This window comes from Talpa europaea, assembly GCF_964194135.1.
Source record: "Talpa europaea genome assembly, chromosome: 1".
In the NCBI taxonomy this organism is placed as follows: Eukaryota; Metazoa; Chordata; class Mammalia; order Eulipotyphla; family Talpidae; genus Talpa; species Talpa europaea.
Window position 1 is genome coordinate 49,928,330 of NC_140073.1, and position 22,458 is coordinate 49,950,787.

General features: G+C 42.7%; 1 protein-coding gene across 2 annotated transcripts in view; it reads right to left on the reverse strand.

Annotated features, from left to right (window-relative positions):
• Positions 1-1,481, reverse strand: part of NARS2 (asparaginyl-tRNA synthetase 2, mitochondrial) — a gene marked incomplete at both ends in the record, with an annotated part of 128,284 nt that extends 126,803 nt beyond the window's left edge. For both annotated transcript variants that reach the window (XM_084239352.1, XM_084239351.1), the window contains one exon: positions 1,341-1,481. In XM_084239352.1, coding sequence (XP_084095478.1) covers positions 1,341-1,481 — 141 coding nt within the window. The remainder of the gene's footprint in view (positions 1-1,340) is intronic.
• Positions 1,482-22,458: the final 20,977 nt, after the last annotated feature.

Here is a 22,458-nt window from a genome sequence, read left to right on the forward strand (position 1 = left end):
CTCTTATTTATACCACCTGTTCTTATCACAGTGCTGCCATTACTGGTTTTAGACATTAAACCAGGGCTGTCCAACAAAACATGTGAGCCACCTGTGTAATTTTATAATTGGAGTGTTCACATTAAAAGTAAAGAGAAATAGATTAAAATTTTATTTAACCTATTTTGCCCAAAACATTATCATGTAATCAAAATAAATACATTGAGACATGCTGCATTCTTGTTTGTGCTTCAAAATTGGCGTGTATTTTACATTAATAGTGTCTCTTTGATTTGAACTAGCCACATGTAAAGTGTTTAGTGCCACAAATGGTTGATAGCTACTATATTAGACTTCACAGCACTAAAACGGAAATCTCTAGTCTAGGTAAGTTTTGTTCTTTTCATCTTTAAATCCTCTCTTGACTAGCGCACAGAAGGTATCATTAATATATCAAAAAGATCAATGCAAAAAAAAAAAACTCCTTTTAATTTGGATCCTTTAAAGAATATGAAATCCAAAGAAATCTAAAGGGGTCGACTGATCACTGCTAAAATATAAGGATATAAAAGGGCAACAAATAACTGGATCAGTGTTTTCAGCAGTCTAAAAGTTAAGTCAAACCAACTTATCTGTCCTGCTCCTTTAAGGGGAAATGTAAGTTGCTGCAAATATTATTAGCAAGAGAATTAATGGCAGCTAACATTTATTTATTGTGGGTCACTGTTCTAAATGTCTACACCTATCAACTCATTTAATCTTCAGGACTCTATGAAGGAGAGGTCTATTACCACCTCCATTTACATTAAGAGGAAAGCGAGGTGTAGAGCATGACTATAATTAATTCAGAGATTTAATCCTAGGCAGCTTGACTCCAGAGTGTTTTCAGACTGCTACACTCTACGTTCCCTCAATTTATTAAAGTTATATGGAAAGCCCCACTTTAGACAGAGTTAATAAGGTTGAATAAAAGGTGAGGTTTAATGAATAAACAGTTACTGTCCAGCTATGTGTGACTAACAAGTTAGGTGAAACATCGTTTCTACTCTCAAGGCCTTAGTTCAAAACCAACACTACAGAACTGGAAAAGCATTTGAGGAATAAAGGATCGGGGACTCATTCGTTTATTTTCCTGTGTGATTAACAAGTGCACAGGTGAAGGCCTCATATGAAAGCAAACTTCCTGCACTTTATAAGCATCAAACAAGTTTTGCACAAATTAACAAAAGTGTGAAGTACACGATGGCCTGCGTGTTGTCACACTTCCCTGCTAGTCTGACCTGCCAGTCCAGGCGAACCTCGCGGGGAAGGAGCCGCGTGAGTCCCCAGAGAGAAAAAAACCCCCCTTCCCGGTCACCAACCTGGACCTTAACGCGCTCCCCACTCGCGTTCTGGGCCCTGAGCGCCTCCCGCACGCTCAGCTTGGACGCAGCCGTGTGCCTCGGGCAGGGGGCGGTGGAGCAGGCGCGCAGGGCGCGCAGCAGGCCCCGGGCCCCCCACATGGCGCCGCCGCCCCAGGCGCCTCCGCTCAGCCCCCCCGCCCCGCGCCGGGACCCGCCCCACTTCCCCACGCGCCCCCAGACGCTCCTTTTCGCTCCCAGCTGTTCCCTTCCCCGCGCAGGCCGCGGCTCTGCCCCCAGAGAACCTCGCCTCCGCTCAAGAAACACTTCTAGCCCGCACGCCGCGCAGACACCCCGCTGGGGCCCGCCCGGACACCCCCGCGGTCCCGCCCGGACACCCCCGCGGCCCCGCGCCGGCGCTAAGAGTACACGTCGACCCCAGACCCCGCTGAAACACGCGCGGCCACTGTCATCACGTCATCACGCCGCCGAACGTCACCACGCCGCGAGGAGGTTAAGAGGGAGCATGCGCATTTCTGACCCTAGTTAACATAGGAGGCGGGGCAGAGGCAGGGGAAGGGGGCGGGACGGGGGGCGGGGCAGAGGGGCGGGGCCGATGGAGGGGCGGGGCCAGGGTCAGTAATGGCACTAAGATTTACCGCTGAAGCAAGCACAGGGCCCACTTGGGGAGGGCTGTGAGGTTTCTCTAAAGCTGCCAGGTGAAGCCGAGGAACACTGAGAGGCAAGGGTGACAGATGCTGAGGAACAGTAACCAGAAAGAGAATTATTGACAGTGTTAGCCTAAGGAAACCAACCAGTTATTCCAGAGTTCTAAGCAGAGGAAAACGAGCTAGCCATTGTGTGGTACCAGACAGCTAAGTGACAAGTGTATGAAAAGGTGATTGGTTCCCTGGCAGAGTCTAAGCATGGCATGCCAGAGGTGGCTGGCTGGATAAGGTAGCATCCGATGGGAAAGTAGAATAACTGAACAAATCTTGATATGGGAGTCAGAGAAGGCCTGGTGTGAGGATGGTGGCGAGCCACTGGAGCAACATTTCTTTGCCTTCCAGAGTCTCCAAGTCTCTCTCTTTCTATCTTCCCTGCTACAATGATCTGCATTTGTTTGACCTGGAAACAACAATCCTTTTATACATGGGGCTACCTTTTCAATGCATTCCCGCAAAATTATTTTTGTAACTCTGACACAAAAGGTTTCTGTTTAAAGGAAGTAAAGGTTAGTTATTTAAAGTAACTACTATTATGCTTATTTTACAGATAAGAGAAGTTGGGCACAGAAAGATTGAATGACTTGCTTAAATCTCGCTCCTGAAAGAGCGAGATTTAAACCTAGAAATCCTAGCTCCTTGCACTAAACTGTTATGCTACGGTGTCTCAAGGTGTGAAATAAAAACATGATCCCTTCTATGGGGGAGCTAATGGTCTAGATGTAGAGATTAACAAGAAAATAGATCATTGCAAAAAAAAAAAAAAAAAAAAACCAAAAACCAGTAAGTGAGCTAAGTGGAATGGTCATCTAGAGGTGGAGATAATTGAGTTTTTGAGGAAGATTGGAATTTTGCTAGGTTGGCATGGAAAAAAGAGTATTTCTTGCTAAAAGGTTGGGCAGAAAAGGCTATCAGGAGGGCAGGCAGTTTGTTCTCAAGACTGGGCAGTCAATATCTCTCTTGAAAATACCATAGTTCTTAGGCATTTCTTGAGGAAAGAAGAAAAATTCCAGCCAAATGCCTTCAGAATGATGTAGCTATGGACTTTTAAAAATAAATTCACCTTTGGAGTATGAGTTGCTAAATCTGGGGAACAAGACAATCTGGGGGTACATAGCAACGATCTGTTTCCCAGTTCAAACCTCCTCTTTGACTATATCTACCCTGACCAAAAATAGTGAACAATTGGCTCACTTGCTACCCAGGCCATTGGTCTGTCTTACCTCCTTTCTCCACCCCTTTCCCTTAAGTGTTTCCTAAAAACTGGACTCTGAGTCTCAGAGTGAAGACCCTGTGATTCCTTTACACTCTCCACCATCGTGTGGTGAAGTCAAAGGGTTAATTATTTTCTAAGTAGGGATCATTACCCACAAGTAAGCTGAAGGCAAAGGAACCAGCAAGTGTAATGGAGGACTGGCAACAATTAACTAGAAATGTATACCATTGAAAACTGACAATAGTCTTTATGTGTTTGCTGGAAGATCGAGCCACTCCATGTATCTTCTGTTATGTCAAATTATATCATTTTTATGCTATTATTTTTAATATAGGAATGTCACATCCCCTCCGAAATTTTACCATCTTTGAAGGCAGTAGCCAGAGTGGTGTTTGAAATGAATATATTAACATGTCGATAATAATGATGGCTAGTGCTATAGAATGCTTACTATCTTCTAGGAATCCTTCACATATTAATTCATTTAAACCTCACAATGGCCTTCTCAAGTAAGCTTAGCATCATCAGCTCCAGTTTTCAGAGAAACTGACGCTCCTAAAGATTTCAAGTTTGTACCACATTACACTGGCAGTCTTTCTCCAGAGTCCATGCTCTTACCCACTTGCAACTCCAGTCATGAAATAACCCTTCCACTGCTTCCCCTACAATATGAAGAGCACTTGCCTTCTTTCACATGCCCACCTGGTTCCTGGAATCCATGGCATGCCTCAAAGTGTCTTGGTTACCTTTTGATGCTGCAGATCTGTGCAACATACACTGTTAGCAATGCTCTTCAACTTTTGGGGAAGGCTCAGCATGATAGGTTTCAGCTTAACTTGCAAAGCTTTACGGATTATAAATGGCAAGCACTGTTCTGATACTCCATCCTGTGATGGGGTACAACTCAGCATTTAGCGTTATCATTCTACTTGAATCTACTTATGAAATTGTCAACACCCCAAACTTGATTTCAAGGTCATGACCTCAGAGTATTTGATGCAGAAATTATGGAAACATTAGATGTAGAAAAGGGATGGATGAATAGTATTAAGGATCTTGGGTTTTTCTGAGGGAGCTAACAATTGTAAATGCAATTTATCTTGAAAAATGGAAAGGCACATTAATAGAGCAAGAAAAGAAATCACATTTGTAGTTTGGAACTCATAATCTAGAAAGAGACAAGTAAATGATCAATAAAAATAAATACAGAAGAGCATTAGTAACTAAATCTTGGGGAACAAAGCAGTTTTCCTAAGAAAGGGACACTATGCTAAGCCAGAGGATGAATATGCAAAGCTGAAGGAAGTCAGAAACTTTCTGTTCTGTGGTCCGAGGAGCTTACCTCTATCACATCTGTAAACACTCCAGGAGCTGTCAATTCAAGATTTGTGCATCTTACTTATGCATACACCTCAATAAAATACAAATTATATATTGAAAATAGAAGAATGAGGTCTGTTGCTAGAATTAATGAATTCTTTCTCCCTGTTTAGTGCAAGAGACACTTTTCTCTGTAAAGCACATGAACTCTTTTCTACATAAAGTTTAGAGAGAACAATGCCTTAAAACCTGGTATCTACACCTAGATTTGTCAAACCAAATATTAATGCTTTGTCATATTTCCTTCAGACCCCTATTATCAAAAAATAAAAATAAAAACCCAGATACAATGAATCTCTCTTGGACCCTTCTGAATCCCACTTCCCTCCTCTCCTCTTGGGTAGAGGTAACCACTATCCAGAGTTTAGTGTTTATCATGTCCACATTTTAATTTTATACACACATATATGTGTGTGTATACACATATCTATAATTTTTTTTTTAAAGATTTATTTATTTATACAAGCACTGGGTACAGTCAGAAGCGCAGGAAGGTGAGAGAATTCACCAGAGTCAGAGCGGGGAGCAGAGCAGGCAGAAGGACTGAAGTACACTGCTGAGGGGAGCAGCGGGCAGCAGGAGAGGTCTGTGCGCCATGTGGGACCCTTGCCCGGTGGCGGGGGATGGAACCGGCGCTGCAGAGGCTGCGGGCAGCTTCGCAACCCAGCGCTCCACCACTGCGCCATGAGGGGAGGCCCTCTATAAATATTTTTAAACTTTAAATAAATTGTGCCTTGCTCTACGTCTTATTTTACAACTTAGTTTTTTTTAAAGATTTATTTCTTTATGCATACAAGACCTGGGGTACAGGCCAGATGTGTGAGGTGTGAGAGGATGAGAGGATTCACCAGAGACAGAGTGGGGAGCAGAATAGGCAGACTGACAGAAGTACACTGCTGAGGGAAGCTGCAGGGCCAGTCAGGAGAGGTCTGCTGCACCATGTGGGTAGCTCCCTGCCCGGGGATCAAACTCATGCTGCAGTGGCTGCATCTTAACCCCTTGGCACCACCAGGAAGGCCCTTGTTTTTGAGATATACCCATATAGCTCTGCCTTATTCTTTTTAAACATTTCATTATATGATTATATGATTAATTATTCATCCTAATTCTGCTAGAATTTTGGGTATTTTAAATGTTTTCCTATGGACTTATAAAGTTAATGAACTTTAAGCTCAGAGTGTCTTATTACACGTGGGTCTCACCACCCCGCTCCCCATTACTCCCCTCTTCATCGCAGTACTGGGGATCACTGGGATTGCAGAGTGATAGGAAGCTATCAAGAATTTCTAAAGCAACTTAGAATAAAGTGATATGCATTTCCAAGGCTCTAGAAATTTCTTCACTCACTCAATGAGTAGTGAATATTTATAATTTTGTGTTATTTTTCTTAAGCAGAACTTTCCAAATTATGCATGTGTCAAGCTCCACAAAGTTGGATCTGCCCTTCATTACAAGAATGCTGAAGAAATACACTGGAAACATACGAATAAATTTCTTAGAATCATCAGCCTAGGGTATATGAACCCTCAGCTTTACTAGGTCCTGCCAATTTGCTCTTCAAACTGGTGATTCCAGTTTTTACACCCTCTACTAGGCTTGTAAGAGTTCTCAGAGCTCCATACCTTCAATGAGAACTGATGGAGTCAGATTCTAATTTTTACCAATGTTAGTGGGAAAAAGTATCTCAGCGTTTTAGAGTCCATGCATTGATTGGCTCCCTTTGTATTCCTTACAGGTCCAATTCAACCATAATCTCCACCATTTTCAATAGCAAAATGGAAAGAAGCAGTGAAAATCAGATGTCCTGTTTCAGAGTTCATCTCTATGACCCACTAACTACGGTATCCTTGGGAAGTCACTTCCACTCTAAACTTCCTTCTCTGGGCTATTGACAATATTAACTGAGGCACTTTGGAAGTTTGTGATAGAGCAATGTATGTTTTATCTGGCTGAGTACTCTGTATTGTTCATGAGTTTTATTTTAGAGTTAGGGAGTCCCTTAAGTTTCATCAGCTAAATACATCTAAATCCCCAAATGGAAGACTCAAGATTAGTTCTGTCGATTTTGTATTCACTTCTCTTTAGGCACAATCCTTTAGTGTACATAAGAACCACCAGCAGCGCTTGTCATAATGCAGATTCCTCAATGTCCTGCCTGATGATTCTGTCTCACTTTGAGAAACACCACTTGTTCTCTAGTCAGAGTCATCCTTTCCTTGTTTTCATTTTTCTAACCATGGCTTTGAAGAGGACTTTAGTTTTGAGATTAGAACTTCTATTACTTACTATATTTCTATTATTTTTTTCAAATTTGTTCTAAACTTCTCATGTAGTTTCAAAAAAAACCACAAAACAACTGTAACAAAACAACCTTCGGACCCTGCTGTCTTCTAGGTTTAGAGGAGACTTCAGTGGCAATGGGAGGAGCTTAAGCTCAGGAGCAGGGAAGCCCCTTCCTTCCTCAGCAGGCTGTGCTGGATGCCACTGTCCCCAGCCACACCTCACCCATCCTAGGTAAGAGCATTTTACCCCAACCCTCTCTAGATACAAGAGCTAGAATTAAACGGGAGAGAAGTCCAATCTCCCTTAAACCAGTGTTTTCCAACTGTGGTCATGATGCAGGAGGCCGGCATATTTAGATGAACGTCACATAATTATGATTCACAAAATCAGTTTAGTGGATTTGACCAGCGAAATAGGTGGGAATTTTTAAAAATCCAGGCACATTTCAGGTAATAACAGTAAGTACTGTTTGGGGAACTTCTACCATGCAAGATGTAAATGAATTTCCAAATGTGGATGGGTAAGAAAAAGTTTGAAAACTGCTAAGAGGACAGGGGAGGGAGGAGGGAATGCTGCTGTCTCAGCCCCAGCAGAAGAATCTGGTTAGTTAAGGACACAGATGCTTGTCAAAATTTTTATAAACTGCAGGTTTTGAAGTTTCCCTGAAAATTTAAACAATTTTTAGTACTGCTATGTTTATGAAAAATAATGTAGAAATAAAGAAAAATATTTAAAATAAAAAAAGTCCCTACAATCACCCTGTTTCTATGTACCACCCTTGGTTATAGCTATTATTTATCTTCACATAAATTTTCTAGACATAAAACTACACATATATGTGCTTGTGTTTGTATGTATAGACACATGTATATGCATGTAAGATACAATTAGTATACTTTGCCTTTTTTTGCTCCATGTATTTTTACAAATAATTATGGCTATCTTTAATTTAACTATTTTTCTTACCATGATATTTGAGTTTTTAATTTTTTCTTGCAATATATACTGAGTATCTTGTGCGTACATTATGCATATAGGATATACATGTCTATAGGATAAATTCCCAGAAATAAGACAAAATATGTTTTAAAGATATATATTTAATGTATTTTTATATGTTCAGTTACTCACTTCACCCCCTACTTTGAGATATTAATCTTACACTGTTGTTTTACTATGATACTTTCTAGAAATTTCAGAAGATAGATTTTTTTTTGAAGATTTATTTATTTATTCATTCATTCATTCATTCATTCATTCATACAAGCACTGACAGAAGCTCGGGAGGGTGAGAAAATTTGCCAGAGCAGGGAGCAGAGCAGGCAGAAGGACCGAAGTACACTGCTGAGGGGAGCAGCGGCAGCAGGAACCGGGGATCGAACTGGCGCTGCAGAGGCTGCGGGCAGCTTCGCAACCCAGAGTTCAAATGCTGCGCCACCGGGGAGGCCCTCAGAAGATAGATTTCAATGATGCTCATGATCACATGGCAGATTAAGGAAAATGGACCCCCAGGAATGGCTAATTTAAATAGAGCAGACACAGCCTGCCACTAGATTGCTATATATTCAGATTTTATACAATTAATTCTGAGTGTTATACTGTTAATTGGCTGTTTTATCAGTAAATGCTTGCATTCCTTAAAATAGGGTTGAAAGTAAATTGTAACATCCTCTGCAAATAGGTGACTGTGTGAAGCATACCAATTTTGATGCCTTATTATTTGGGGTAATTTTGCATATTATAATTGCCTGACTTTCACTATTGAGGATATAAGATTTTTTTAAATGATGCGCACAACAGAGAAATGTACAAAACATAAATGTATAGCTAATGACTTTATTAAGTGAGTGTCTGTGAAGCACCATCCAGGTCAAGAATGAAAGCATTGCTAGGCCTTTCCCCTTTGAGCTTCCTTACCCTTGCCTTCACAATCACAGCTTCCTCTCCTGACCTTTCTGGTAATCATTTTCATACTTTTACCACTGAAGCTTATGGGCTAGAGATTATGATTTAGTTTGGTCTGTTTTGACCACGATATTAACAGAATCATACAGCATATGTTATTTTGTATATGATATCTTTGCTTAATACTATTTTTGTGAGAATAACTGCCATTGCCTATAGCTATGCTTTGTTCATTTTCATTGCATAGAGCATATCATTTTATTACTGTAACCCAATTTATTATTGTTTTAAAATTTTCTACAGTCATGCACCCCCCTATTTCCTTCTTCTGGGGTGCCCCTCTGTAGACTTTTGGCAAGTACTTTCTCTTTAGATGAAGTTCCCTGCTGCTCCTGAGGGATTACTTCTCCCCAAGCCCACCCCCAGGATATGATCAGATATAGGCACAGAATGCCATGAATGCCATCTTTGGAAAAGAATAGCCTCTCTCAGACCTGGAGTTAACCCACCTCCTAAATATGGAAATAGTCCTGTGAATTCAAGTGAAAGATGTTTCAGGCTCCTAAAGATTAAGAAACCCAAGAAATATTAGGCATCTGAGTAAGGACCCCTGCAAAATGTTCTGTTATTTGGGGAACATCCATTTCTCTGAGAAAACAATGAGTTGATTACAGTTATCAATGCTTATACAGTATCAGTAATTTGGAGACATTTCCTCCTCCCGGACCTTTCTATAGTTTGATGTGGTAAGTTTGGTTGGAGGACATAGCCAAATATACTTTCAGATGCAAAATAAATTTTGGCCATTCCTTTAATAAAAAAAATTTTTTAAAGAAAAAGAATAGCCTCTGCTTAACATATGCAATTCTAAACTTAAGGAAAAAATTGCCTTTATGACACAGAATCTGGAAAAGAGATTTTCTGGAATCCATGTAGCTATCAACATTTGTCATTGGTCTAAAACTAATAGACTTAGTTTTAACTGAGTTTAATTAAGTAGTTAAAGAAACCAGAAGATGAACTTATGCCCTGGTATTTCAAGCAGGAAAAATAATTATTGAGGAATCTAAAATATTTTGATCTTTTTGTAGAAGAGACTTGTGAAAGGCATATTAGAACAAGGATGGCAAACTGATTCTGCTGCATGAATTTTAACACCTAAAATTCAGGGATCTGGAAATTCCCCTTACTTAATCTCTTTCAAACCTAGTTTTTCAGGCTTCCCATTGATTTTGAGAATTCCATGTTTATGTCAATAAATCCCCTATTTTTCCTTTAATTAAAAATGTAATGATTTTAATAATATAGAATAATAAGAACAATTCCAAGAACTCTCATACTCCTATATCCTTTACTTAAATTGACTAGTTGTTAACATTTTGCCATATTTTTAAACTTTGTGTATACTCTGTATATTATATATACATCACATATGTGTCTAAGTTAGACAGGTATAATTTTTCCTGCTGTTTCAGAATTGTAGATATCATGCTCCTTTACCTCAAACCCTACATTGCTTATTTTCTAAAATAGGGATATTCTTTTATACAATCATAATAAAACAATAAAATTCAGAAAATTTGAGACTAACTAGTACTATTTTACAACATAGTCAATATTTTATATTACCCTAATTGCCCCAATCGTGTCATTTCTATCCACTTCCCCATTTGACCCAGGACCCTACATATCGTATCGCATTTAGTTTTTTCTCAAGTTAACCAGAGCTTATCTCTGTTGCTTATAACTAAAGAATCTTAGTGATATAATCTCGCCGTTCTTTATAAGCAAATAATCTTTTTGATAAAGTAAGTTATATCACTTAATCTTCATTGGCTCTTCTAGGTAGGTATTAGCATTCCTGTTTTAAACGTTAGTATGAAACTCAGAGAAGTTAAGAAACTTGCCCATGATGATGGCACAGTATATTCTAGAGCCAGGATTGAAATTTAAGAATCTTATAGGCTAGTGAGACAGAAAGAACAAAAATAACTGAAATACATGGCAGTATATCCCAACCACAGAAATACATACATACAGGATATATATGGAACATATTCAGTGGACTTATTTCAAGTATGACGAGAAATAGGGACAGGGTTTCAATAGCAACAGAAGAAAATAAAACCAATTTTCTTCCTTGATGCTAATTGGGTGTTTACAGATTGTTTGTCTATTGTCCAAAGCATGATTAACATCAGTGCTGATCAGCTAACTTCCAACATATGTTCAGGAAGTTCCATGTCAAGTTGGCTAACCTTGTTAACTTTGACATCTGCTAATGCAACATCTCCTGAATGTTAGGGACTTGAGTAGTTCCTACATCATTTCCATTCTTAGTTGGCCATTTTGATTAATGTTGACATTATCCAGTCCTGACATTTAACTGTAACATATTGCAAAGATCCTAATCTGTAAGCTTCCTTTAAATCTGTCCTGTTTAGTTTGATAGTTTGAAAATATTGATATTATGAAAGTTCTGAAGCTAAAAGGGCCTGATCCTTTCAAGAAATCTGGAGCCTTTTTCCTTCTTTTTCTGTAAAAAAAAAAATCAAATGAAAAGTAACCATCAGGTGGGAGTAAAACTAGAGATACAAAATCAGAGCTATCCCTATTTTATGGTTCCAGTTCAGAACCTGGTGATAAAGAGAGATAGGCAAAGGTTATGTGCTCAGTTGGCATCGAGAGAGCTGAGGCTTGCAATGATCATGAGTCATCTTAGAGTAACAAGAAAGTTATAGCAAATTAATGAGCCCTTGTGCCTGGTTAGGGGGCTCAGCATTTGCTGGGGACCCTCACAGAGACCTGGGAAGTCTGGGAAGGAAAGGAAGAACTGGCCAAGCTTGCATAATAATAATAACTGTTACTGATATTTACTTTGTATTCAGTAGATGGGCTTTCTTTTAATACTTAACTCTCACAACAAGCTGTTCATAAGGAACTTGCATAAGTAAATGTCTAATGTAATGTTAAACTGAATCAAGCAGAAAGTGGATGATAAAGACTATTCTGTGTAGAATAGTTGCTTATGGGATACATTTTTACTTGTCTTAGCCTAACCTATTCTAAACAGGGACAATTGGTAACCTGCCTCCAGCAACCTAAGTGACAGTATAGGGTGTAAGGTCGATGCAGGAGGCCGGAATGCAAAAGCCCACCAGGAAGCTCGCCTGGGTGGGGGGGGGGGGGGCAGGAATGCAGAAGCCTGCCTAGAAAGTTCTAACTGTTTATTGTGGACAAGACGTCTACTTAGGTAGCAGGGACACAAATGAAGACATCTTTGAAAATCACGTATAAAATCAGATAAAAATCATATATCTTTATATATCAACCAATCTGCTATGTTTTTATGTAGTAGAAATTTAAGATTTTCTTCCACATTTTAAAAATATAATTCCTTTAGCTCTGTTCATACTTAAGATCTAGATGCCTTAAAAAAAATTCCTATAATGTAGAATGGCATGTAAATAGTTTCTTGATAAGAAGAAACAGGGATCTTCTGAGAAATAACTTTTTCCAATTCTGAGGTATGAAATGTACAAAGTGAGCTTGGGACATGATATTCTGTCATCAAACAAGCTATATAAAACTAATGAAGTTATGTCAAACAGACACAGGAGTCAATAGGCCAAAATAGGACAATTTGCACATCAAAATGCCATCCAGTGAAAGAAACACATCACATTATGAAAATTAATTACTTCATGGTGATACTTGAGAAAACCCCTATTTTAAAATCTCATATATGTACATGTATGTACATATATATGGATATATCTGTATCTCTCTATATACGACAACTAGGGCATCAATTAATTGATTTGGAAATTGATAAACAAAGGGCAGAAAGTATCAATGCTATGTCCTGCCATTCCTACATGAAGTGTGTTCCAGAGTTACTGAAAGTTGAAAAGATATTCTTCTCTCCTTATTGCTCCACTGCGCCTACTACTCTCCAACCCCCACTTTATTTTCTTCTACCCTTTTAAAATTACTATAATTATTTTATTTTTTCAACTGTACGCAAGTGTGCCACACTGGGTTGATCATGATTCTTGATTTATATATTGGTATTTACCAGGCCCTCTCTTGTTAGCTCATTTATTTTAAACAATATAATACATTCCCATTTACTAAATTATTCATTGATAAACTGTTTTTGAGATTTTAAGCAACAAAAATTACTCAGTTTAAGAAATGTCCAAATAATTGCTTAATTATTGGAAAATCATATCACAAAACTGATCAACTTTGACAACTATGTAATTTAGTTGTTCATCATTAGCAGAACATTGGAAACTGGACTTAGGATGAGAGTTCTCAGCTCCTTCCATTTGGCTTGTGTTCCCATGTCTAGAATCACATCAGTGCTGGGATGCCTGATCAGCAACCGCCTTCCCAGATTCACAGGGAGTTTGCCAAGTGCCCACAGCCTTTGCTGGCAAATTTACATTTTGGATTTGCAAAACTTCTTGAATATGTAAGTTTGTTTTTCTCCATATTCAGGAAGTTTTCAGCTCATGTTTTCCAGGCCTGCTTTCTACACTACATTGTCTCTCCTCTTTCTCTGACGCCAGTGGCACAAATACTAGATGTTCACATGTGGCCTTACAGATCCCTAGGTTTCATTCATCTTCTGTTTCAATTTTCCCTTCCATGTTGTTTTAATTGGACACTTTTAATCAATTTCTCCTCAATTTCACTGATTCTTTTCCTATCATCTCCATTTTGCCATATGAAGTCCATCCAGTGAATTTTTAAACTTTTGGTTAGAGGAATTTTCAGTTGTGAATTTTCCATTGGGTTCATTATATATTTCACTTCTTTTCTGAGGCCTTGTCTTTCCATTAACTTTAAAGGTATTCACTCTTACTTATGGAAAACTTAGTCATGGAATTTTAGAGTCTTTAGATATTTCAACTCTGGTGTCATCTTAACATTGGCTGAATTGAGATTTTCCTGGTTCGTCATAAGCCAAGTATGCTGAAGACTTTGAATATTATGTAATTAATCTCTAGTCTTATTTAAGTTCTATGAAGAATTAAAATAATTCAAAAACAAGCCTTTTACTAGATTGGGTTCAGGCCACAAATTGTGACCAACCTTCTGAAGATTGTGGTTTCAGTGTCCTGTTTTCAAAGACTTTGTCAGGTTATTTGGATCTGCTGTGTGTGCTGCCCAGTGGCCTGTCAGAGCCATGAGGTCAGTTCCCTGAGTTTATGGTACACTGCTTCATTAGGTTAGATCTCTGTATGTGAGTTCAGGAGTTCACACACGACTTACGGGTCCACTGTCCTGAGCAACCCCTGCTCCTGGTATGTTCTGTTTTCCTAAGACTTTCCTTTCGGTTTTCCAGTCAAAATTCTGGGGTTTTACTTAGCCCCTCTGATACACTTCCTGCAACTGCACCTGGGCCTCTTCAGTGGGAGGACATCAAGAAAAGGTAGGTAGGGGTTCAACCACACCCATTCCATTGTTCCTGTAATCAGAGAGGACTTTTCTACCTCCCTCAGAGCTTGAGGTGTATGTGGGTCTCTGCTGCCACTTTTAGCAGATTCCTTTCTCCCTCTCAAGACTGAAATATATATATATATATACATTTTATATATAAATTTATATGTATATATAAATATATATGTGATAATATACAGAAATATTTATAAATATATTTTAAATATATTTATATAGAAATATATATGTGATAAATATATATAAATATATATTTATATATTTTTAAATATATATTTCTATATATAAATATATATTTCTATAGATAAATATATTTTAATTAAAAATATATACATTTATATATATATCTCCCTCTAGAGCTAAGGAATGGGATAGGGGTCTGGGGCTTCAAGAAGAGAGGAGGGGGACTCATACAACGAAGACCAGATGTTTTTGCTATATGTCTGCCCTGCCCTATAGACAGTTTCTCTGATAGAAAGGTTATTTCTTATAAAAATCCGAATGCTGGTAACATCCTCAATTTTCATTCTTCTAGGTAGTTGAGTGGTAAAAGTTTTTTGTGAGCTCAAGTCTCTGCAACTGACCTCAAACTGAAATAGTCTACATACCAAGTGACACATCTTGGGAAGGCCTGTTCTGAACATCTTTGGGAGACCCATCCTTCACCCGAGGGAGATAAAAAAGGCAACTTCACTGCCAATGCAGGGGCACTCCAAATTCTCTTCTTTCTCCCCAACTGGCTTCTGCTATTTACTTTTCAGTTCTCTTACAGCTGCCCTGTACGTTCAGGCTCTAAAGCTGCGCAAGTGGACCCAGAACCTGAATGTTTTTCTTAAAAGAAGTGTTCCACTTTATAAAGGAGCAATAGACTTAAAGTCAGTATTTTGGCAATGCTTTAACTTCACAATATCTTAACATCAGCAGAAGTGGGACAACCAAACAGTATGAGCTTTCTGAGGAGATGCAATGGACAGCACAAATGAATTCGTCTTGTTTGGAACAATTGAACCTGAATTTAATTAAGCCTCTAGAGTTACCTACAGCAGGTCCTTGAATCATGTCATTTCGTTCAGCCTTGTTTTGTTATAATCTCAATGAGAAGAAGCAATCCTGGCTAATGTTGAATGAAACGATCCTGTTTGAGGAGCTGCTTTCATTATGTGTCGTTTCACTTCGAGTCCCAAGAACCTATAAATGACATTGAGGACTTACTGCACCATTTTGTGGAGAGATGGAGGTCTAAGGGGGAATGATGCTCTTAGACTATCCCCAGAGCTAGGCATGAGAGTTTCTGTAGTAAAAATGACTGGGTGTTGCCAATGTGTAAATGGCATCAAAAAGATGATGAGCCTATTACAGAATAAATGGACTTCGGAGACATAACCAGTAAAAGGGGGCTAAATCTCATGGGATTTTTGAGAAGCATCAAGGAGATAATGAATGTAAAGTGCTTAGCAGAGTGCCTGGCAAATGGTAAATGAAAGCTTCTTACTCCCTTTTGTCACTTCTGAGTCCCAGCCTTCTCTTAATTTGCAAAACACAGGAGACCACAGCCTCCCTCTCAGGGCTGCGGAGGAGTCCAAAGACTCCTAGGTTCCTTTTCCTCTGCATCCGGGCAGGAAGGCGGGGTCCCTGGAAGAGCTGCTGCAGTGTGACCAGTTGGGCGGTAGGTGGCAGCTCAGGACAGTCCATCTGGAGCGCGGCCCCAGGCAGGAGCTAGTCTGACTGTAAGAACTTGACTCCTGGCTCATCCCAGTGTTCCCCTCTCTTCCAAGGAGGCATAAAGCCGAGCGAGAGGATCAGTGGAGCTTTTAAAGTATAAGCAGGATTCAAGGAGCAGTTTGCTGAGGATTCATTGTCTGCACGGCGGAGAGGTATTTCTCAGCCCCAATTAGGCCAGAGTTCGAATATTATGCCCGGATCCGGCCGCTTGTTCCAAGTCCCAGTGCCTCCTCTCCCATGCCGAGTCACCCGTGTGCAGCTCTCACCTGGTTCTGCTTCTCTTCCCCACCAGACTGGGGGGGAATTTACATCTACGCATCCACCCAGTGGTTATCCTTCAGGAAACGTTTGTTGAATGAATAAATTCCTTATAGATCTCTAATTACCTGCCCTTCTTCCCCAGCAAACTCCGAGACAGGATATAAGCATTTTCCTTTTGTCATTCAGCCTAAGAGGTAGCCTGGATAGTGACTAATGAGGCATGCCCTGAAACCGAAAACTTACTAAGTGTATGTTTTTGGACAAGTACCTAAGTTTCTCCCATTGCAAAATGGGCATAGTAGGTGCCCAGAACTTGAACCTTGCATTGCTCTGAGGAAGATTTAACATGCTGCAAGAATGCATTCAAGAGAGATGCCTGAAGAGCCTTGTGTGGCTGGCTGGCACGGGGTTAGGTCTCTAGAAATAGCAGCTTGCCCTCTAGCTCCTCCTCTCTTTGTTCCTCCCCTCCTTCTTGCTATCAATGTTGTCATTATTGATTGAAGAGGCCTAAGGTAAGTCTCTAAGCACCAAGAATGACCAGTGTGGTTCTGTCCACCTTCTTCCAACCTCAGGCTCTGCAGTGGCCTCTGCAGTTGCCTGCATGTTAGCAGAGAAGCACATTCAGGACCGAGCGACCCTCCTCACTGTGGGCCAAGGATCTGAAGGCACTGAGGCCTGGGAGGAAGGAGCCTCCGGGCTCATGCTGCCTCTGTCTCCTTTCAGTCGTGTGGTGCTTTGGGGAGTCAGTACTCCAGCCCACCTCTCCACCAGCATAGGGGCTGTTATGCAGGTCAAAAGAATTCCTGAACGAGGCTCATATGAACCACAGACAGTGCAGGAGCAAGACAGGGGATGCTTAGCATCTTACATAATCCCACCCACCATGTTTTTCTGCTCAGCAATTTGGAGAGAGGGGAAAGCCTGACAGGTGACCACTAGGTGGTGCTATCAAAGTGACGGGCCCCGCCGTCCTCTGCAATAGTGCGCAAGAGCAGATCAAACATCTACCTGGAGAAAATCAAACCCCACATCTCAAGAAATCTCAGTCATCTGGTAAGATCTGGGGGAAATGGAGACTGACCCTGGGGTTAGGCGCGCAAAGCCTGGGGAGGGGGAGAAAAAGTCAAGCCTATCTTTTATGTAGCCCCCCCACCTAGCAGTTCTGATTCCCGAGACCCCTCGTTTGTCTTGCCCAGATGTGTGAGCAGTCATCTTTCTGTGCTGACCGCTCCACGACTTTTTGACCACCGCAGCCTTTCTTTAAGTCATTGGGTTGCCACCCCTCAGAAGCCTCCCCTAATTCAGAGAGAACTGGCTCGCGCACTGTCCCTTCACCTCATTCTTTTCCAAGTCTTTGCCACGACAGTGGGCATAGAAGTTTACTATGAAGTGGGGATTTCCTGACTAGGTGTTGAAGAGTTGGGAGGACAATGTCAGGCTGGTTCTGTTCTGTGGCAGCCAATATACTTGAGGACTTTCTGACTCACAGCACTGCTTGGGGCTCTGGGACACTGACAGTGACCTAGGATGCTGAGTTGGCCCACACCAGGCAAGCAGTGTGGGGAGGAAGCTATGTAATCTGCATAGCCCAGCGCAGAATGAAAATACAGGAGACTTATTTAAAAATTTACGAATTTCAAATAGTGACAGCGGTGCATTAGACGGAGAGCAGTCCAGGTGACACAGCCTAGGTGGACACCTGGGTCCAGGTGACACAGACTTGTATCTGGAGTGGAGTGAGCATCATCTCTGGGAGGTCTTGTGTCTGTTGAACAGTGACCGGTGGTGACCACTGGCTGCTTGAATGGTGTTTGGCCATTATCTGACTTTCAGTGTGTGAAAGTCTGGAAGTTCCCTTATCCCCCGGCTTTAAGACATAAACAGAACAATCTAGAACTTGGAGTAAGCCAAGCTTGGGTTGGAATTGTGGTTCCATTACTTAATAACATAAATCTTGAGCATCTTCTCGCCTCATAGGCCTCATCTGCAAAATGGGAGGTAATAACTCCTGCCATGGGTGTTGCTGTGGGTGCAATTGAGATGTAATGTAAAAATATCTACCATGTCTGACTGAGGCAGGCTGCTTGTCCTCAGAGCATCTGGTGGGGCGAGAACAGGGCCGACGATGGCCCTCACAGTTGGGGAGAGGAGACGAGGGCCCAGTGAACCCCTCTTGAGAGCTCTGTGGTGTCTGGCAGCACCAATTGAGTCATGAAAGTAAAGCCAGGGAGAATTTGGGATACCCTAGGTAAGTCCTTAGATCACAGAACCACCATGGGGGATTTAGTCTTCGTTGAACCAATGAGTGTGTGTGGCTTCCCATGCCAGCTGTTAGGGGTACAGTGGTGAGCACAACAGGTGGGAACCTGCCCTCTGTTAGCTGAATGCAGGTGTCCTGTTCTCTGGGGTATATCCCTCACTAACCGGCAGTCAGCCAGAATTTACTAGGTGCCCACTCTGAGACAGGAAATGAGCCTGTAGCAGGTGCTCCAGCTCTTCAACACCCCCACCCACCCCACCCCACCCCTGCCACCAGGGACGGCAGTGAATGAGGCTGTGTGCCTGCATCCCCAACAGCTCACACCTGCAACTCCAGGTTGGTGGGCTGTCCCCAGGTGGCTGGAGCTCCTGGGAATTGCCATCCCCAGGGGAAGTCCTTCACTGATTGACAGATACAGAGGTGTAAATCCTCCAGTCCCCTTCCTGATGGGGACAACTGTCAGGTGTGACTTAGAGCATTCCCATGACTCCCCCCTGGACTGAGCTGGATCACACTCCTGGGACTTTGCTTGATCTCATACCCTGTTGGTCCTATTTCCTTTCTTTTCTCTACCTGTTTTTCTTGGGACTGCTTCCTAATAAACAACTTTTTTAGACAAATTCCTGTTCAGGACTGACTTATGGGAAATTGCCCCACTCAAGACAGAAAGAGAAGAGAAAGGGAGGTAGCAATTGTGTCTGGGCTTCATATTGCTAGAACCAGTGATGCAACATGTCAGAAGTCATAATGAGTGATATTTAAAGTACAGCTTTGCAAAGTAATTCCTTTTGCTATCAATTAGAGTGCATTCAAAAGGATTCCTGTAATCTGATCACTCTCCCTTACTTGCATTCTGTTCTGCTATGAGTGGAGAGAAGAGGGGGCGTCCTGCTTGTGGGGGTTTGCACGTGACCTACATCTATATTATACCAAACTTACACAAACCTGTGGGGAGGTTTATGATTCCTGCCTGGAAACACAGGCCATCGTGTGTTTTGCTGTGTGAAAAACAGTTGAGACATATCGGATTGGATCCCTGGGAATATTGGCTTTGTCTCTGCCGAACTAAGTTCCCAGGAGTAGGGCTTGGAGTCTCAGGCTCCCCCAGACACATGAGCAGCACACTTTCCTCCCACCAGGAGTGTCTTCCACGCTCATCTAATCCTTTCTCCAAACCCGCCTCTTCCAGGAAATGTTCTCAGATTCCTTCCTCTCTGTAGGCTAAGGTAAAAGTGTCAGGCTGTTCTGCCCTCCCGCCATCAGGATAGATGATGGATCTGCGGTCCTGAATGCATGCCTGATGGCGGGCACCTGGAATAGGGTGTGGGCATAGGTAGATGGGATTCACCTGGGCTGAGACTGGGCTTTTAAGGATGGCGTCACGGGGACGCCAGCAGAAGCCGAGAAGCGGAAAAGAAGCAGAGAAGGCCAGAGAGCCCAGATAGAGTGAGGATTTGCTGGGGGCTGGGAGGCCTGCCAGCCTCCCGGCCCCCCAGCACCCCTGCCTGCCACAAGCCTGGTAAATCTAAATAAAAGACCTGCACAAGCCACTGAGGACTGTGACCTCCTTTACCTGGTCTGCTGGGTCAGAAAACCTGCTCAGTGCCATTCCTGCCCTTACAAATGTATCTGCAATTCCTACTGCTTTGAAAGGGGGGGGGGTGGCCTGGGGTGGTGGATGGAGCCCAGCCTGGGGCTGCCCCAGACTTATGAATTCAAGCTTGAGAAATAAATGCTGGATTACCTGATGGGGGAAGGGATGGGTCTTCCAGGAGAGATGGAGTTTCCTAAGGCATGGAGAGAGACTTCCAGTATAGGAGTCAAGACACCCGCAAAGAGCCCAGGACCAAGGTTGGGGCGGGGGATTACCAAGCAGAAAGCCCTGTCAGAGATTTGTCTAAGCCGTGCCTCCTCAGGATTCGAGAAAAGGTGTTTTCCTACTTACTTCTGAAGTCTTGTTCTTTGTAATGTTTTCCTGAGGTCTGACGGATCAGGAAAGCTGGAATCACACATACTGACGTGAGGGTGGGTTACAGAAGGCAGCGGGACTGGGGGCTGCTGGGAGAAGACCCACCCTTGCTCAAAGCGCTTTTGCCGCTTCCTCTTTCCTGCGCCCGGGGCAGCTGCAGTAGATTTGCCAGGAGTGCACTGGAAGGAGAACAACAACTTCCAGGTGGCTTAATTCAAAAGAGGCCAGGAGACAACCCCACCTCTCTCAAATATCCCAAAGTGGGCCCCTATGGCAAAGGGACAGCTGAACTTAGGGTGACCCACGCTGGGCACTGTTGGCCCTGGGACATACAGAGGAGTAGAGAGACTTGGGGAGACTCAGAGGCTTGGGGCGCTCACACCCCAGGAAATCTGTCTTGAAAGTGCTGGCTGGAGGGCGATGCTGAACTAGCCCTGCAGAGAAACAAGCGCCTGCTGAGTGGAGAATGAGCCCTAAAGGGATTTAAGGCTGACCTTTTCAGCCAGCATGGTTGTGCAAAGAGTGAGTGCTAAGGCCACAAGGGCAAAGGCCCACGGGACCATGGGGGGCAGGGGGGTGGGTGTAGTGTGGTGGAAAGAGGTGGGGGGCACGGAGCCAGAGAAGGACCTGATACGCTGGCTCCACTGGCTGAAGCGGTGGGTCTGTAGCCCAAGGCCTGCAGCCCTGTGCGGACTAGCTGATCCGGGACATGCTGCAGGAGGCTGTAGTTTGCAGTGGGTCTCAGCATCACCTGGGAACATATTAGAGCTGTAACATCAACATCACCTGGTAACACACTTGCGATTCCATATTCAAGACACTCCGATTGGAAATTTGTGCGGGAGCCCAGCAATGTGTTTTGATAGGACGTCTGGGTGCATCTGATACAGCCCAGCGTTCAAGAACCACTGGCTTAGAGGAAAGACTACAGCAGATACTTGAATAACCCCATTTTATTACAACATGGATGGATTAAAAAGCAGCGGCTTGCTTGAAGTCAAAGTTGCTCCGGACCTAGTGAGGCCGCCCCTTGGCTGATGTTGGCAGGAAGGTGGGCGGGGGGTGGCGGGGTTGGGGAGGGTGGCATGAGAACTTGGCTGGAGCCCTGTGTGACCTTCCCAGGAGGGCTGTGTCTGGCACACCTCAAAATAGATTGGAGATCCCAGGAGTGAGAGGACTTGCCTGAGATCACACCACGAGCGCTAGAGCCAAGGTCTTCACCCAATTTGGCCTGACTCCAAAAGTGACTTTTTTCCACCACTGCGGGTGGCCTCTGGTGCCATAGGAGAGTGACAGTCAGGGTAGAGTAGAGGCGCCTGACAGCCCATGGTTGCTGGGTGGAAGGAGATGCCCAAAGCTTGAAGCGCTTTCCCAGAGGGCCTCCTGGTGGTCACTCCTGAGGCTTGCAGGGGAGCAATGAGGCCTTCTGCTGTGATTTCTGTCCTCATTATTTAAATTTTCATCAGGTTTGCATTCACATCGGTGTGCTGGGCTTAGTAAATATACTTTCCTAAGTGACCAGCTGTCATCCCCCACTTTTAGAGCTGATAGGTTGAACGAGAGGTTAAACAAGGAAAGTAGGGTGAAAAATTACCTGTATGCTGTGAACACAACTATCTGGGATCTTTTAAAAAAAGGCACATTGAGAACATGAAGAGGAAAACAAACCAACAATACGAAAGGTCTTTTTCCACGTTGTGTTATGTGGTTGGACTCATTGGTGTGATGAATATGCATTTGTTTTTGAAAGTGTAACCAGTGACACCCATGTGGAATGCAGTGGGCCAGTGGATTGCTCGCTGCCCAGTGGGGACAGTTGGACTGTTCCACCTTTTGGGGTTTCTGTCCAAGGCCAGCATTGACAACAGTGGGGCCAGTGGCTTGGGGACGCTGTGGGGCATAGCTGATGTCAGAGTCGCCTTTCCAGGTACCTCATCCAGCCTGAGGTT